Source organism: Numida meleagris, chromosome Z (assembly GCF_002078875.1).
Source record: "Numida meleagris isolate 19003 breed g44 Domestic line chromosome Z, NumMel1.0, whole genome shotgun sequence".
NCBI lineage: Eukaryota > Metazoa > Chordata > Aves > Galliformes > Numididae > Numida > Numida meleagris.
Genome location: NC_034438.1, coordinates 62,115,539 through 62,128,891, shown reverse-complemented (window position 1 = coordinate 62,128,891; position 13,353 = coordinate 62,115,539). Strand labels below are relative to the sequence as shown.

Genomic DNA, 13,353 nt, shown 5'->3' with positions numbered 1-13,353 from the left:
GCCGGCCATCCATCCATCCATCCATCCATCCATCCATCCATCCATCCATCCATCCATCCATCCATCACTGTGGGATGGATCCATCTGCCCCACAGTGCCCATAACCAAGCTGTCACTGTGATTGCTTGTTTCTGACCGATACAGGCATACAGACTAGACATGCCTGGCCCAAGGGCAGACTATTCCCTTACACCTCTACAGCTTTTATCAAAATTTGAAGACTTGTTTTTCTCTCTTCCCCTAGGGCTAATCAGTCCTAAGTCTTTTAGCATCTTCCTTTCAAGTCATCGTTTCCAGATAAAGTTTTGTTTCTCTATTTTGAACTTTTACTTCACTGTATCCTTGAAGTGCTATTTCTCGCAGTGAAAACAGTACAAGTGTATTTGTAAAGAGCTGTTACCCTGATGCAGAAGTAACTTCATCTTGCCAAACTGCTGTTGTCTTTTACAAAAAATCTTGTTGTATTATAAGCACTCACAAATAGCATGCCTTATATGATCAGTCTTATAATAGACAGATCAACAAATTATTATGCAAAGAATATTTTAAATAGCTTTTGGTGGATGAGTGTAACAACAGCATGCAGAAGAAATAGATAAGATATTATTAGGCTAAATCTAATTAGAAAATAAGACTAGATTAGAAATGATTACTGTGACAATTTGGAAGAACTTATTTCTTGGACCTTTTGGATTTATTTACTCTGTTTTTGAACTATGAGGAATGTTTTTGAAAGAGAAGCCTGATCTTTTTCTCACTCTATCATGGAAGCTAATGTACCTCCAAGCAAGGTCATAAAAGCTGCTGGTTTGGGGTTCATGTGAAGCCATTTAAGGGTTGCCTCCAACTGAGAAGCACAGTCCACAGATACTTTCAATAGCTTTATTTAGATCTGCATATTTCTGGTACTGTTCAGTGTAGAAAATATTTATTTTATAGACTGTACTGTAAGGCTGCCTTTGACAGCCTAGCATTATTCCACTTTCTCTGCTACCTGGCCCATGAATCTCAGTGTCACGAAGAAACAGGGCACCTGACTTGTGCCAGAGCAGTGTAAGCAATGGGCACTGCTGGTGGCTTCACCTGCCTGGGGAGCCAAAGCAGATTAAACATGGCATGGGGAGATTCACTGCAGTGCCTTGTGCTCATAAGATATGAAAACAGTAAAGCATGAACATAAAATGTAGTGTAGAAAACGCCAACGTAAAGAAAATTTACTGTAAGCTGAGAATTCTTTCTTTGCTTATGACTCAGGCAACTGTATCTATCTGCCACTGAGGGCCTTTTAATTTGTTAAGCTTTTGACTTTCATGACACCTGTAAAATAATGCAAAGCTCATAATCTTTATTTTATGTACAGGAACATGGCATGGCCAGTTCAGTGAGAAAATGGCTTTGGTGACAAGGTCAGCATAAAATATGTCCCCCACTATCTACAGTTCCTGCCACTTCTTCCAGCTACCATGCCCAGCCCAACAGTCACATTCTTAGACTATGCATTTAAGGGCAAATGCGAGATGCTAATGATGACAAGGCTAAAGAGTTTTTAAAAGTTCCCTTTGAAAGAAAGGAAGGAAGGAAGGAAGGAAGGAAGAGAGGAAGAAAAGGAAGAAAGAAAGAGAGAAAGAAAGAAAGAAAGAAAGAAAGGAAAAAAGAAAGAAAGGAAGAAAGAAAGGTAAAAAGAAAGAAAGAAAGGAAAGAGAGAAAGAAAGAAAGAGAGAAAAAGAAAAGGGAAAAGAAGAAGAAAAAGAAAAAGAGAAAAGGAAAGAAAGAAAGAAAAGAAAGAAAGAAAGAAAAAAGGGGAAGATTGGCACAGTTCTTCACTTCCATAGTAGCAAAGAGAACATGCAAAACATGTGTAAGATACGTAACAGAGCCTAATTCTGCCTTTAAAAAAAAACCTAAAAATATTCAGTTATGAGTAGCTTATTTAATCACAATCCTAGGAGGCCTTTAAGTCTAACAAGAATATAACACTACCACTTTCAGGGAAGAAAAAAGGTCCACTGAGGTAGAGGTCAATTATTTTCATACTGATAAATTAACATGATTTTGCTCAGGCAAATCTATGCCATTTGTACAGTGAACTCACACTGGAGTGACCAGTTGTTTTGTACTGCTAGCAGGCATTGCTGGATATAAATGGTTTTGTCTTGCTGCCAGTTAACATCCTTAGGGCCACCATCTCAGGACATCATGCTACCGATGCAAATCCTTCCTCCTGTGAGATTAACCTTATTACATGTAGCAGATGCAGAATGTTAGTGTGGAGTAACATTTTTACTTTTGTCCAAAGAGACTGATTTTTTTTAAGAAATCCTGATCTGCATTGCACGAATGCATGAAACAGCAATAAAGGTGGACACTGAATAAAGTTACAGATGAGATGACAGGATGAGTGCAGGGGCACAGAAAGAGATGAACACACTCCATCAATTACTTATGTCTGCATATCCATTGTAAATATATGTGCACTTTAATTGTTATTGTTTTAGAATGAATCCTCAGTGAAACTTAGACCCAGAATCACTGGATTTAGTTACCCTAGTTGGAGCTAAGCTGTTTTTTTTCTAAACCAGCACACTCAATAATTTTATCTCACTTCTTGAAAGGTTAACTTTTACCATGAGGTTTCACAAATGATTTTTTTCCATCTCCCTGGGCAACTTCACTCTTTAATGTCAGATATGAACAGCTTGACACCCTTGACTGACAAAAATAATTAAAAGAAAACACTGTTCCATATATTAAAATGTGTAAACTTTCCTTTGATCAGAGATTGTAACAGTCTTGTTAAGGACATATTGTACTTTATTCCCCTCCTATCCAATGAATTTCTTTACTTTGAATTCAAGGAAGGGAAACAGGGCGGAGTGATGGTGCTGGAGAGGATGGACTGGAGTTGGCATACTTCAAAGGCAGAAGCTGCTTAGAGAAACAGCAGCAGGCTGAAGGTGTCTGTCAGGAGGTGGAACCTAGATCTTCTATCCAGTAAGCTGATGCTCTATCACTAAACAGGCAAGGCAGAAAAGATAGATCTCATTGTCTTCTTACTCTAATATCAGTTCAATATTGCCTTCCAAATACTAGTCTCTGCAAGTGCACAAGGATTTGTACCAAGCTCCAGGCAAGAATTCTTACTGTTACTGCAGCTGTTAGTCGTCTCCCCTTTTCAAACTCTCCTGTCGCAGCTGGAAGTATTTGTACTGGGATCTCATTGCTTCTAATAGCAGAAAGCAAATGAACATTTACTTCAAAGGCACAATGCTAGTGGCACCAGAAGGGTACCTGGTCCAGATGAGCTGTGTGATGAAGATTTTACGCTGGCTCTGACCATTTTACACTAGCAGAATTGTCATAATGTCATGAAGTGCTGGGAAATATCAGTATGTGAGATCAAGTAGTACAGTTATTTATCTGGACAACCTCTAAGTCTGTCAGAGGCATGTATTTAGGAGATATGGAGTCTGTCAGAAGAATATCATCACATGCCATTTTGCAGGATTATTGAGCAATGCTACATCCCACCTTGCAACCCAGGAATGAGCTCCATATTTGGATATTATATATAATATATATATATTTTGCTCCTGCAAGATATCACAAGGGGAGCTGAGGCATGCTGAGGTCAGGAACGTGTTGCCTGGGTCTTATCTGCATCACATGGCATAGTCAATAACTGCATTTGCAGTTTTATCATGAGGTGATTTTTTCTTTATTCTCTTTTCTTTTCCATTTTTCTTCTTCTTCCCCCCCTCAACTAACAGATAATGTGGCTTCTGCAGAGTTCCTCCTAGAACACACTTGCTGGCAGGTATAAAGGTAAGGGGAAAGAGAGATATCTTCATGTAACTCTTAGTTTAAAGTTGAGAATAATACCGGGTTTTGGGGAAAAGGCCAGATACTGATTTACATGCATAAAAACTCATAAAAATAATCTAAATTTCATAAAAGTAAAGGAAAGATGAATATTTTGTCCTTTTAAAATCCATTTCAATAATTTTACTAATGCTTTCTACTGTATTGTTTACTAAAATATTGCTGAAGGAAATGACTACAAGAGTCCCAGTGTAGGAGTTATCTTGGTAGGCAATATAGAGATTTACTCCATGTAATTATAAGGCTTGAAATAAACAAAACTATTGTCTCTGTAAAATTACTTGGAGATTTTCCCTGTTTGCAAGAAGATTTTTATCTTCTTGATAATCTAAAATGTTCCCAAATTCTGCAAAACGGCTTTTATGAGAATGCTTAATATAATTTTGACTAAGTGTACTGCAAAAACACACAGCAATTTCTATAAAATGAAGGGACCAAATTAAAAACATATGGAGTACTTCATACTGTGTTTGGTCATTCTTTTTTGGCTCCCTTTGCAACGGGGCTCACTGGGAGCAGACGATGCCGTGGGCTAAGTTATAAAAGTCCTAATGTTCTTCTAATTTATGATAGCTGCTAGAGGCTGTCAGGCCAAGATCCCCAGGGCGCCATGAATTCCACTTCTCAGATTGCTGTTATCGCAGATAGCACAATACCAGCAGCATGAGGAGGAAAAGCAGGTATTCCTTAACGCTGTGCAAATCTAAATTTAAGTATAATTCAGGTGTTACCTACCTTCCAAATTCAGAGCTACCACTGCCGTGTCATCCTCTAATCCTTCAATCACTTCGCACTTGTATCTCCCATAATCCTCCAGCATTATATTTGTGATTATAAGAGAGGCATCATTCTCACTGCTTTCCCTCAGAAACACCCTGCCCTGATACTTTCCGTAGCTCTTTTTGTGGTGTCCCATTGCAACAAAGACGTCCACTTCTTTGAGGTAATCTGAGGTGAGTTTGGTCCACTTGACCCGGATTTTGTGGGTTCCTGAGCCAGCTGCTGATGTGTGTTCATGGTAAAATTTACAAGGCAGTGTGACGTTGCCGCCCCGCTGAGAGAAGATCTTAGCTTGTTCTGCTACCACAAGTAGGCGAGGTCCATTTTCTTCTAGGATTCAAGGAGAAAAACAAAAAGGAGAATTAGTCTGCATTCCACCTTTTAGAGAATGAATGTGACCAACGCTGTAACAAACATTATCTGTACTCTAAGTATGCGGGATCTGTTCCTTGCAACCATTTGAACCTATGCAGTAGGGCATATGAACTGGTTACATACATATATTATATATTGGTAGGATTATATGGCTGCTGTATGAATGCCATCATCCATAAACTGCTCCGTACAAGTGCCTGTATTTGCGTGTGGGTTGTTCCAGAGCTGTCATCAGTGCTGCCCTTTCTTCCACAATTCAGTTTTTCTGTGCAGGTGGCAGCATGCTAAGACCCTCAGGATATGGCATCCAGCAAACCATTCTCATGAAACAGGAAAACTGTTCTGGTGACAAACAGCATTTTTTATATTGACATGAAAACTGCCTGTGTAATTCTAAAATGGCTCATTTTTCATGCGCATTTTATTCTATATGTTGAGTTTCTCTTCTGACATACTTCCACTAATGTCAGGATGTCCAAATTTATCTTCAAATCGGTAAAATCTTTTCCTTTATTACCCTAATTCCTGGCAATCTCAATCTTTTTCCCCATCTCTTTTTCCCAATATCCTTCTAATTATCAATACTTTATTTTTGATGTCTTGGTCTGACTTCCCACACCAACCCACACTGAACTGGCAGGTCCCTTCCTCCTCATTCTTACCCCAGATTCTCTGCTCCCTTTTCTCTCTGTAGGTCACTGCTGCTGATGCTCTGTGCAGTCACTGTGTTTAGGACAGTCATCCAGAGCAAGTGCTCACTCCTAACCATATGTGTTTGGGGCTTCTTTGATAGGCTGTGCTGCCTTGGGAAAGACCTGAAATGCACAAGTTTGATGTTGGCAGCTCGCTCAACTACTCACATGTTTGAATATTTCCTTCTTTCAGTAACTCTTACTTCTCCTCTCATGTGACATTGATTAAGCAAGCTCTGTGCTTCTGTAGATATTGCTGTCCTCTATCACCAAAGACACTGGCTGAAACTGGCAGTGAATCAGAAACACTACACTTGCTAGAAGAGAATTACCAACCTCACTGTGTGCAGCTGATTACAAAGAAGGACACTGCAATTCCCTGCATCTCTTCAGTATGTCAGTGAGACAGCTGAGGAGTGGGATTTCCAGCTCTATAGGATGATTACCTCCCTGCTCCTGCTGGATACACTACTTCTGATACAAACCAGGATGCCATTGGCCTTCTTGGCCACCTGGGCACACTGTGGGCTCATGTTTAACCAGCTATCAACTAATACCCCCAGATCCTTTCCTACCACACAGCCTACCAGACACTCTGCCCCGAGCCTTTAGCATTGCATTGGGTTTTTGTGACCAAAGTGCAGGACCTGGCACTCAGCCTTGTTGAACCTCATGCAATTGGCCTCAGCCCAGCTATCCATCCTGTTCAGGTCCCTCAGTAGGGCCCTAGGACCATCAGGCAGATTGACACTTCCTCCCACCTTGGTGTCATCTGCAAATTTACTGAGGGTGCACTCTGTTCCCTTGTCCAGACCATTAATAAAGATATAAAACAGGGCTGGTCACAGTACTGATCTCTGAGGAGCACCACTAGACTAGGATATGGTGTGCCAAAAGCATCACTATTACCTGCATGGGACAAACCAGCCAGAGTGCCTACAGACTGAGCAAACTTGGGTGCTGCAAGCTGGGTCAGTAAGACAGGAGACCCTCCTAGTGAAAAACACTGCTGTAGGGTCCCACACCATTCTATGGACATGGCATTCTTGTTGATGTGAACAGGGCATGGGGTGCTCTGGCAAGCAAAGGGGTGCATCTGAGGAGAGAGGTGACCTCAGGCAGGACACGACAGAGAGTGTTGCCAGCCCTGTTTTCATAGGAAGAGGAGAAGGAAGGATGGAAATGCAGCCAGGATAGCTTCTCTGTTGCCTTCCCTGTTTCCATGAAGGACAAAGAAGTCCCACATACTTCTGTCTACCTTGGGAGGGGAAATGTTATGTTTTTGGGTGGTTATTGCTGAGAAATCTGAATCAGAGCTCAGCTATGTTATGACTTTAATACTGAAATAGGCAAGCTAATAAATATTAGCAGAAAGGACAGGGTTAGAAGGAGAGTCTGAGTCAGGCTGTTAGCGCTCACGCTTTCTAACAACTGCTCAGCCATGCCAGCAGGGCTGGAGGACTGCCCAGAGCACTGTCACCTCTGTCGGCATCCCAGCTGACCCCATGCCTCTCCTGGCTGCTGCCCACCTGCCCTCTGGCCCTTGGCTCAGCTGGTGCCAGAGCTTGGATGCCAGGAAGTTCCAGGAATAGGAAGGGGAGCATGGCTTCTCTCAGCCCTGTGTCCTGAGGCACTGTAATGCAGTGAGCAGCAACCCGTAATGAGGCAGAGACCTGAAGCTGGGAGGTGGGTAAGCGCTGTGCTCCACATATCAGGGACGTGTGAGAGTCCAGCACATTGCTAGAAGGATACTTCCTTTTCCCCAGAACTGCTTTCTTCAGAAGTCCCATCAGAGAAATTGTGAGCTGCATGGAAGGACAACTATAAAGTCTGCAAATCACAGATAACACCTTGTTTAGCAATTGCCTTCATCAGGACAGTTTGGATCCTTTCTACAGATGAGACAGACCTTCTGCACAGCCACACAAGCATATTAGATGGTGAACGAATGGTGAAGAACATGCTGGGCAGCTCCTTCTCCTTGGGAGCAGAAATGGCAACAGCCTGACTGTTGGTTCTAGTCTCAGCTCCAGAACTAGGACAAGAAAAGTTTGCTAGATGGGGTTTTTACCTTTCCACATACCTCCTAAAAGAGGCAATAGCTTCACTGTTACAGAACCAGCCACCACTGGAGATTAATTTGTGTTCCACTGCTGCTTCCTTACTATCAGTTCTGGGTTTTGATTTGCTTGTAAGTAAATATCAGCCCTATTTTGTTTAAGAAAGGATCCAGCAAGAGGTCCTCATGAGGTGTCACCACAAGGAAACAAAAGTGTGTTATTCTCTTTGATAACAGTCCCTCATGCTTTGTCACAAGAAGTCTGTTTTGTTTTCCACCTCCCTCTCTCCTGTGTTTGACTGTTATGCATTTTGCACTGCTGTTCTCACTGTTCCCCAGCAAGTTTTCAGACAACACCAAGCTGAGTGGTGCAGTTGATACAATGGAAAGGATGCCATCCAAAGGAACATGAACAGGGTTGAGAAGTGGGCCCATCAGAATGAAATGAGGTACAGCAAAGCCATTTGGTTCAGGGCGATCCCAGATATGTATGAAGACTGGAAGAAGAACTCCTTGAGAACAGTCATGCTGAAAAGGACTTGGGGGTCCTGGTGGATGAAAAGCTGGACATGATCAAGCTGTGTGCGCTTGTAGCCCAGAAGACAAACACTATTCTGGACTGCATCAACAGAGGGGTGGCCAGCGGGGAGACAGAGAGGATTATCCCCCTCTGCTCTGCCCTCGTGAGTCCCAACATGGAGTACAGCAACCAGATCTGAGTCTGCCAGCACAAGAAAGAGGAGGAGCTGCTGAAGGCTGAGGGATCTGGGCTTCAGTTTGGAGAAAAGAATACTTCAAAGAGATCTTGTTACAGTCTTCCAGTACCTAAAGGGAGGTTCTAATCAGAATGGAGACTGACTTTTTACACTATTTGATAGTGACAGGATAAGGGAGAATGGCTTTAAACTAAAAGAAATGAGAATTCTGATTAGAAGTTAGGATTAGATTAGAATTTTTCACTCAGAGGGTGGTGAGGTCCTGGCACAGCTGTTCAGAGAAGCTGTGGGTGCCCCATCCCTGGAGGTGCTCAGGGCCAGGTTGGATGGGGCCCTGGGCAGCCTCATCTCTGGGGGGCAACCTGCCCATGGCAGGGGGTCGGAGCTGAGTGGGTTTTAAGGACCCTTCCAACACAAGTCATTCTATGACTTTCTGATTCCATAGTCCTGTGATTCTATGATTCTGTGATTCTTGTTGCTGTCACTCTGTATATGCCTTACCTTGACTTCAGCATGGTTTCCATTTCAAGGACTCTAAATGGACTTGCTCTTACGGGCTGGCCTATTGGTTTTGTTGTATATTTTACTGCTGGACACATACCCAGATGTTTTCTTTTGTTTTGTTTACTTTTGACTAGCTTTAGTGCTCAAGAATAATAACAAGCCAGGTTTGGAAGGAACACAGTGTAGGGCAGGGAGAATGAGTCATTCTGCGGCCCTTGGCAAAGAGCTTCATCCACATTATCCATCAGAACTACCCAGAATCTTGTGCTGACCCTTGTACAAAACTTGATTATTCCCATATTTTAATGGAATAACTGACAGGGAAGCAATAGAGAGAGAAAAAAAGGATTTTTAGACTGTTTTGTCAGTTAAAAATCACGAATTGCTTAGATGTTCCACCCTGTTAACAAACCATTAAGTTAACTGCAGTACTGATATAAACACATATGTACACATGCATTACTCAAAGAATCTTAAGGGAAAAACATTAGGAAGAATCACATGCACTTTTTTTCCACATAATTTTCCTACTACTTGTTTTGTAAATAATTTCTAATTACTTTTCACTTTTGCTCTTGGCAAAAAAAAACACTAAAAACCTCTGTACATTGGCTGCACGACTAGGAAAAGCTGTTCTGATTTGGCTCAAGCATCAATTTCATGTTGTTTTTACGAAGAGAAAGAAAACACAAACTCCTATGTCTCCACCTCTAAACTGACATGAAAATAAAATTCCCTATGCGTTACTTTTATGTTTTGACATACAACTGATAATAGAGATGCTTGATAAATCTTAGTTTACAAGTCCAGATGAACTCTTCCAAACAACAAAACACCTAAAGTACCCACTATACAAATGGCAGAGAAGAAATCTGTTTCTCCTGCATAGACATGACAAGATGAGGCAAAATACCTTTCCACTGATCCTACCCTTCCGTGCTTACTAACATAGTGGAGGAAGTATCTCTAAGGGTCTGCATTAACGCTAGCTGAACTGCCTAGGAATCCTAACAGTGTGTAAAATAATCAGGGAAATAACAGACTTCATTTTCTGAACTACCACCACCTTTTACCTTAAAATACACTAGGTTTATATTTACTTCAATATGGACAAAGAAATTGAATGAAGATCAGGCTGCAGTCAGGAGTTGCCTCATATGGCACCTACCTCCATGAATTTCCTGATATTAAATCTGTGCTTGACTGTGTGGCTACTGTCTTAATTTTGAGTTAGTTCTAATTTTGGACAAGCAGATGGGCAAAGGAGCAAATTTTGTCACCAATTAGCATGTACTGGTATCACCACCTCTCAGCGGTGTGTGGGAGGACAGGAATGGCACAAAGAAATAGGAGCCATGGATGCCCTTCTGTCCTCACAGCAAAAGGGCTCCTTATGCCTTTCTGCCATCACAGGAGAGGAGAGCACTGAGATTTACAGGCTGGAAGTGTAATCTTACTTTGAAAAGTGAGCCTGAAAATGCATTGATTAGGTCAAATACAAATCCTCGTAAGCTCCAAAAGGAGAAGCAGAAGAGCAGAGCAGAAATCACAGTGTTAGCATTACATCAATAGCTCTTCTGCATACAAGGAAATGTTCATGGGTTGGTGAAGTGGCATGAGAACTGACCAAACCAATGTACCACACAGAACCAGCATGGAGTTTCTGAATTACCTTTAAATGTTATATCTGTGAAATTATACTAATATAGCAAGGTGAAGGCAAACTGAAGTTTTAAATTGATGTTTAGTGTAAATCCTCCTGCTTCTGTAATAGTTTCTCATGACACAGATATACTGGTACCTATGATATAAGCTCTAGTAAGCAGACATGAATGCCTTTAATGAACCCAACATGCCAGCAGAAGTTGAGGTTGCTTTTTGCTGACATTTCTACTACTTCGCGTGGCAATATGCTGCACTATGAAGGGGAAAGTAAGTTGTACAGATGTGAAAGAAGCAGCTCAACTATAAGAAGAGACTGCACGATGGATTATGAGATAATCTAAAGTGTCCTAAATGACAACAAAATTAGTGAGAAATTTTAATGAAAAAAATTCAAGAAAATGGAAACAAATAACAGGTAGCATCACTGATGGATAGGGGGAACAATTCATGAAGATTGAAGAAAGGAATAAAGTCAAAAGAAAAGTGACACAGCATGAAACTTAGCAATATCTCAGTTACTGTATGATGTATGATGTCTAATCACTAATGTATCTAACCTCTTCTTAGGTATGTGAGTAGTTCAGAAAATCTGTGTAGTGTCTTTCTACCAATTGCTTCTGGGATTTTTTTTGAAGAAAAGGAAGTGGGCTGTGAATAAAACCCAACAGCATGCAGAACAAGTTGGTCAAAGATTTGTTCTGATTATCTTATTGGTTAATTAATTGATTTAACTTTCTTTTTCCTTTTTTTTCTTTTTCCTCAATAGGACAATACTAGAAAGTTTTATGTTCAGATCAGGTTGATGTAATTTCTTGGTCCATACAAAAATATTTTCACAGTTTTTGATGGGCAAATGGGTTTATCCTTGTATATGTACAGTTAATAAGTGCTATATAACATAAATTCAAGTCCAGTCAAAGGAAAAACTGAAAGGTTGTTGGTTCTTTTTAAACCAAACTTTATATTCTCTCTGTTAGCCTTTCTGATTGTATTTCTGAAAGCTGAACAAACTGGAAGCATACATTAAAGGCTCCTTCCACCTTTAAGTAATTAAGTTGGCAATTACAGCAAGAGATTAGTCAACTTTTTTTATTTTGCAGAACAGTTACACACCAGAAGAATCCTGTTATTGCTGAAGGGTACACTGTGTCTTTGAGTAATTGGTCAGCAACTAGGAAAGGAATGGAGTATAGAGATCTACAAAGCCAAGCACTGAAAATAATCATCTTCCTTTCTCATGGGTTTCAGAATCCTTTGCAGAGCTTGATTTCAGAGAAAAATCTGAGTCATTTATAATATTCATATGCTGAGATTAATATTGTTTTCCTGCTGTGTACATTTATGTAGGTACTTTTGTCCCACATGGGACCTCTGTCACATTTTCACATCAACTGGATGACATCAGTTAGGATTATGATTTTTTAGCGTAAAGTTAGTACCCTCTAGAGCATACACAGTTTACTGGGGTGGAACTGTAGTGAGAAGAACACATTCCATTTAAATATAGTTCTCTCATTTGCCTTTATCACACAAAAGCTTAAGTGCAGTGATACACGTATGTAGACAAACTAGTAGGGAGAAAGTGTGAAGCCCATCTGATGATATGGTCAAGCAGTCTGGGATCATAGAGCAGCCTGACCAAAATCATAAAATGCTCCACAAGCTTCAGGAAAGGACATAAAGTCATAGAAGTGTTAAATGCAGCTATAGATATTCCATACATCTTGTTCTTTGATACTAAATTAAAAGCACAGAAGAACAGATTAATACAAACAAAGTGGGTCAGAAGAATGAAGTAGAATGGAATACTGGTAAAGGTGGGGGGAAAAAATGGCTAGTAAATGAGAAACCAGACTGAGGGCTTGTTTCACCAAGGACAGGAAGAGCCAGGAACTGGAGTTTGCACTGGCAGGAGGAACAGCGATATTCATAAAGCTAATGACCCACTTCTAAGGTAAATTGAATGATCTATTGCCATGAAAGACTGGGAAAACAGAATGTCAAGCTGTTCATAAGAAGCAAGAATAGAAGATGAGGATTTCTGGCCAGAGAGGAGACCGAAGCATACCCAGTCTTGGTTGATGTGTATCTAGACAACTAGCATTGCCACATCCCTGCTTGGAATGGACCAATTTGACTGCACAGCTAGTGTCTTTGTGAGATATTCATAGTGGAAACATTCAGCTCCAAATTTACCTTCTAGATGGGGACTCTCCAATGCACCTACTTCTAGTCCTCTGTTACCAAGACACTAATTGCTGATAAGAAAAACTCTAAGTGAAGAAATTGGAGAAAACTTTAAGGGAAAACTTCATATCTATAACTACTGCAACGTTCAAGAGGTGTACATGGGTTTAAAAAAGTTAAAGAAAATAACCACTCAAACAAATGGGCATTTGAAAGATAGAACTCTGTGTTATAAAAAGAATGGTTTGTCAATGAAAGAAGAGAATGATTGGTGGGATACTGCTTGCTCTTGTTAGCAAATGCTAAGCCTGAGAAACAGGGGAGTTTTTACACTAATGGTGCAACTAGCCAGATCTCCTGGTTCCTGACAGAGAATTTCTACAGAAGTGTGCTGAAACAGCAGCTGGAACAGATATGGTATCAATTTTTGATTGGGTCTTAAGGAAAGCCAAGTGAAAGAAAGTGGAGATGAATGGTCATTAGTGCACACAGATCA

At 40.7% G+C, this 13,353-nt stretch overlaps 1 protein-coding gene across 3 annotated transcripts in view; it reads right to left on the bottom strand.

Annotated features, from left to right (window-relative positions):
* The window catches only part of HAPLN1 (hyaluronan and proteoglycan link protein 1), a 66,170-nt gene that overhangs the window by 14,818 nt on the left and 37,999 nt on the right, over positions 1 to 13,353 (bottom strand). For 2 of the 3 annotated variants that reach the window (XM_021381358.1, XM_021381359.1), the window contains exon 3: positions 4,615 to 4,989. In XM_021381358.1, coding sequence (XP_021237033.1) covers positions 4,615 to 4,989 — 375 coding nt within the window. The remainder of the gene's footprint in view (positions 1 to 4,614; positions 4,990 to 13,353) is intronic. The other variant, XM_021381360.1, reaches the window with a different exon arrangement.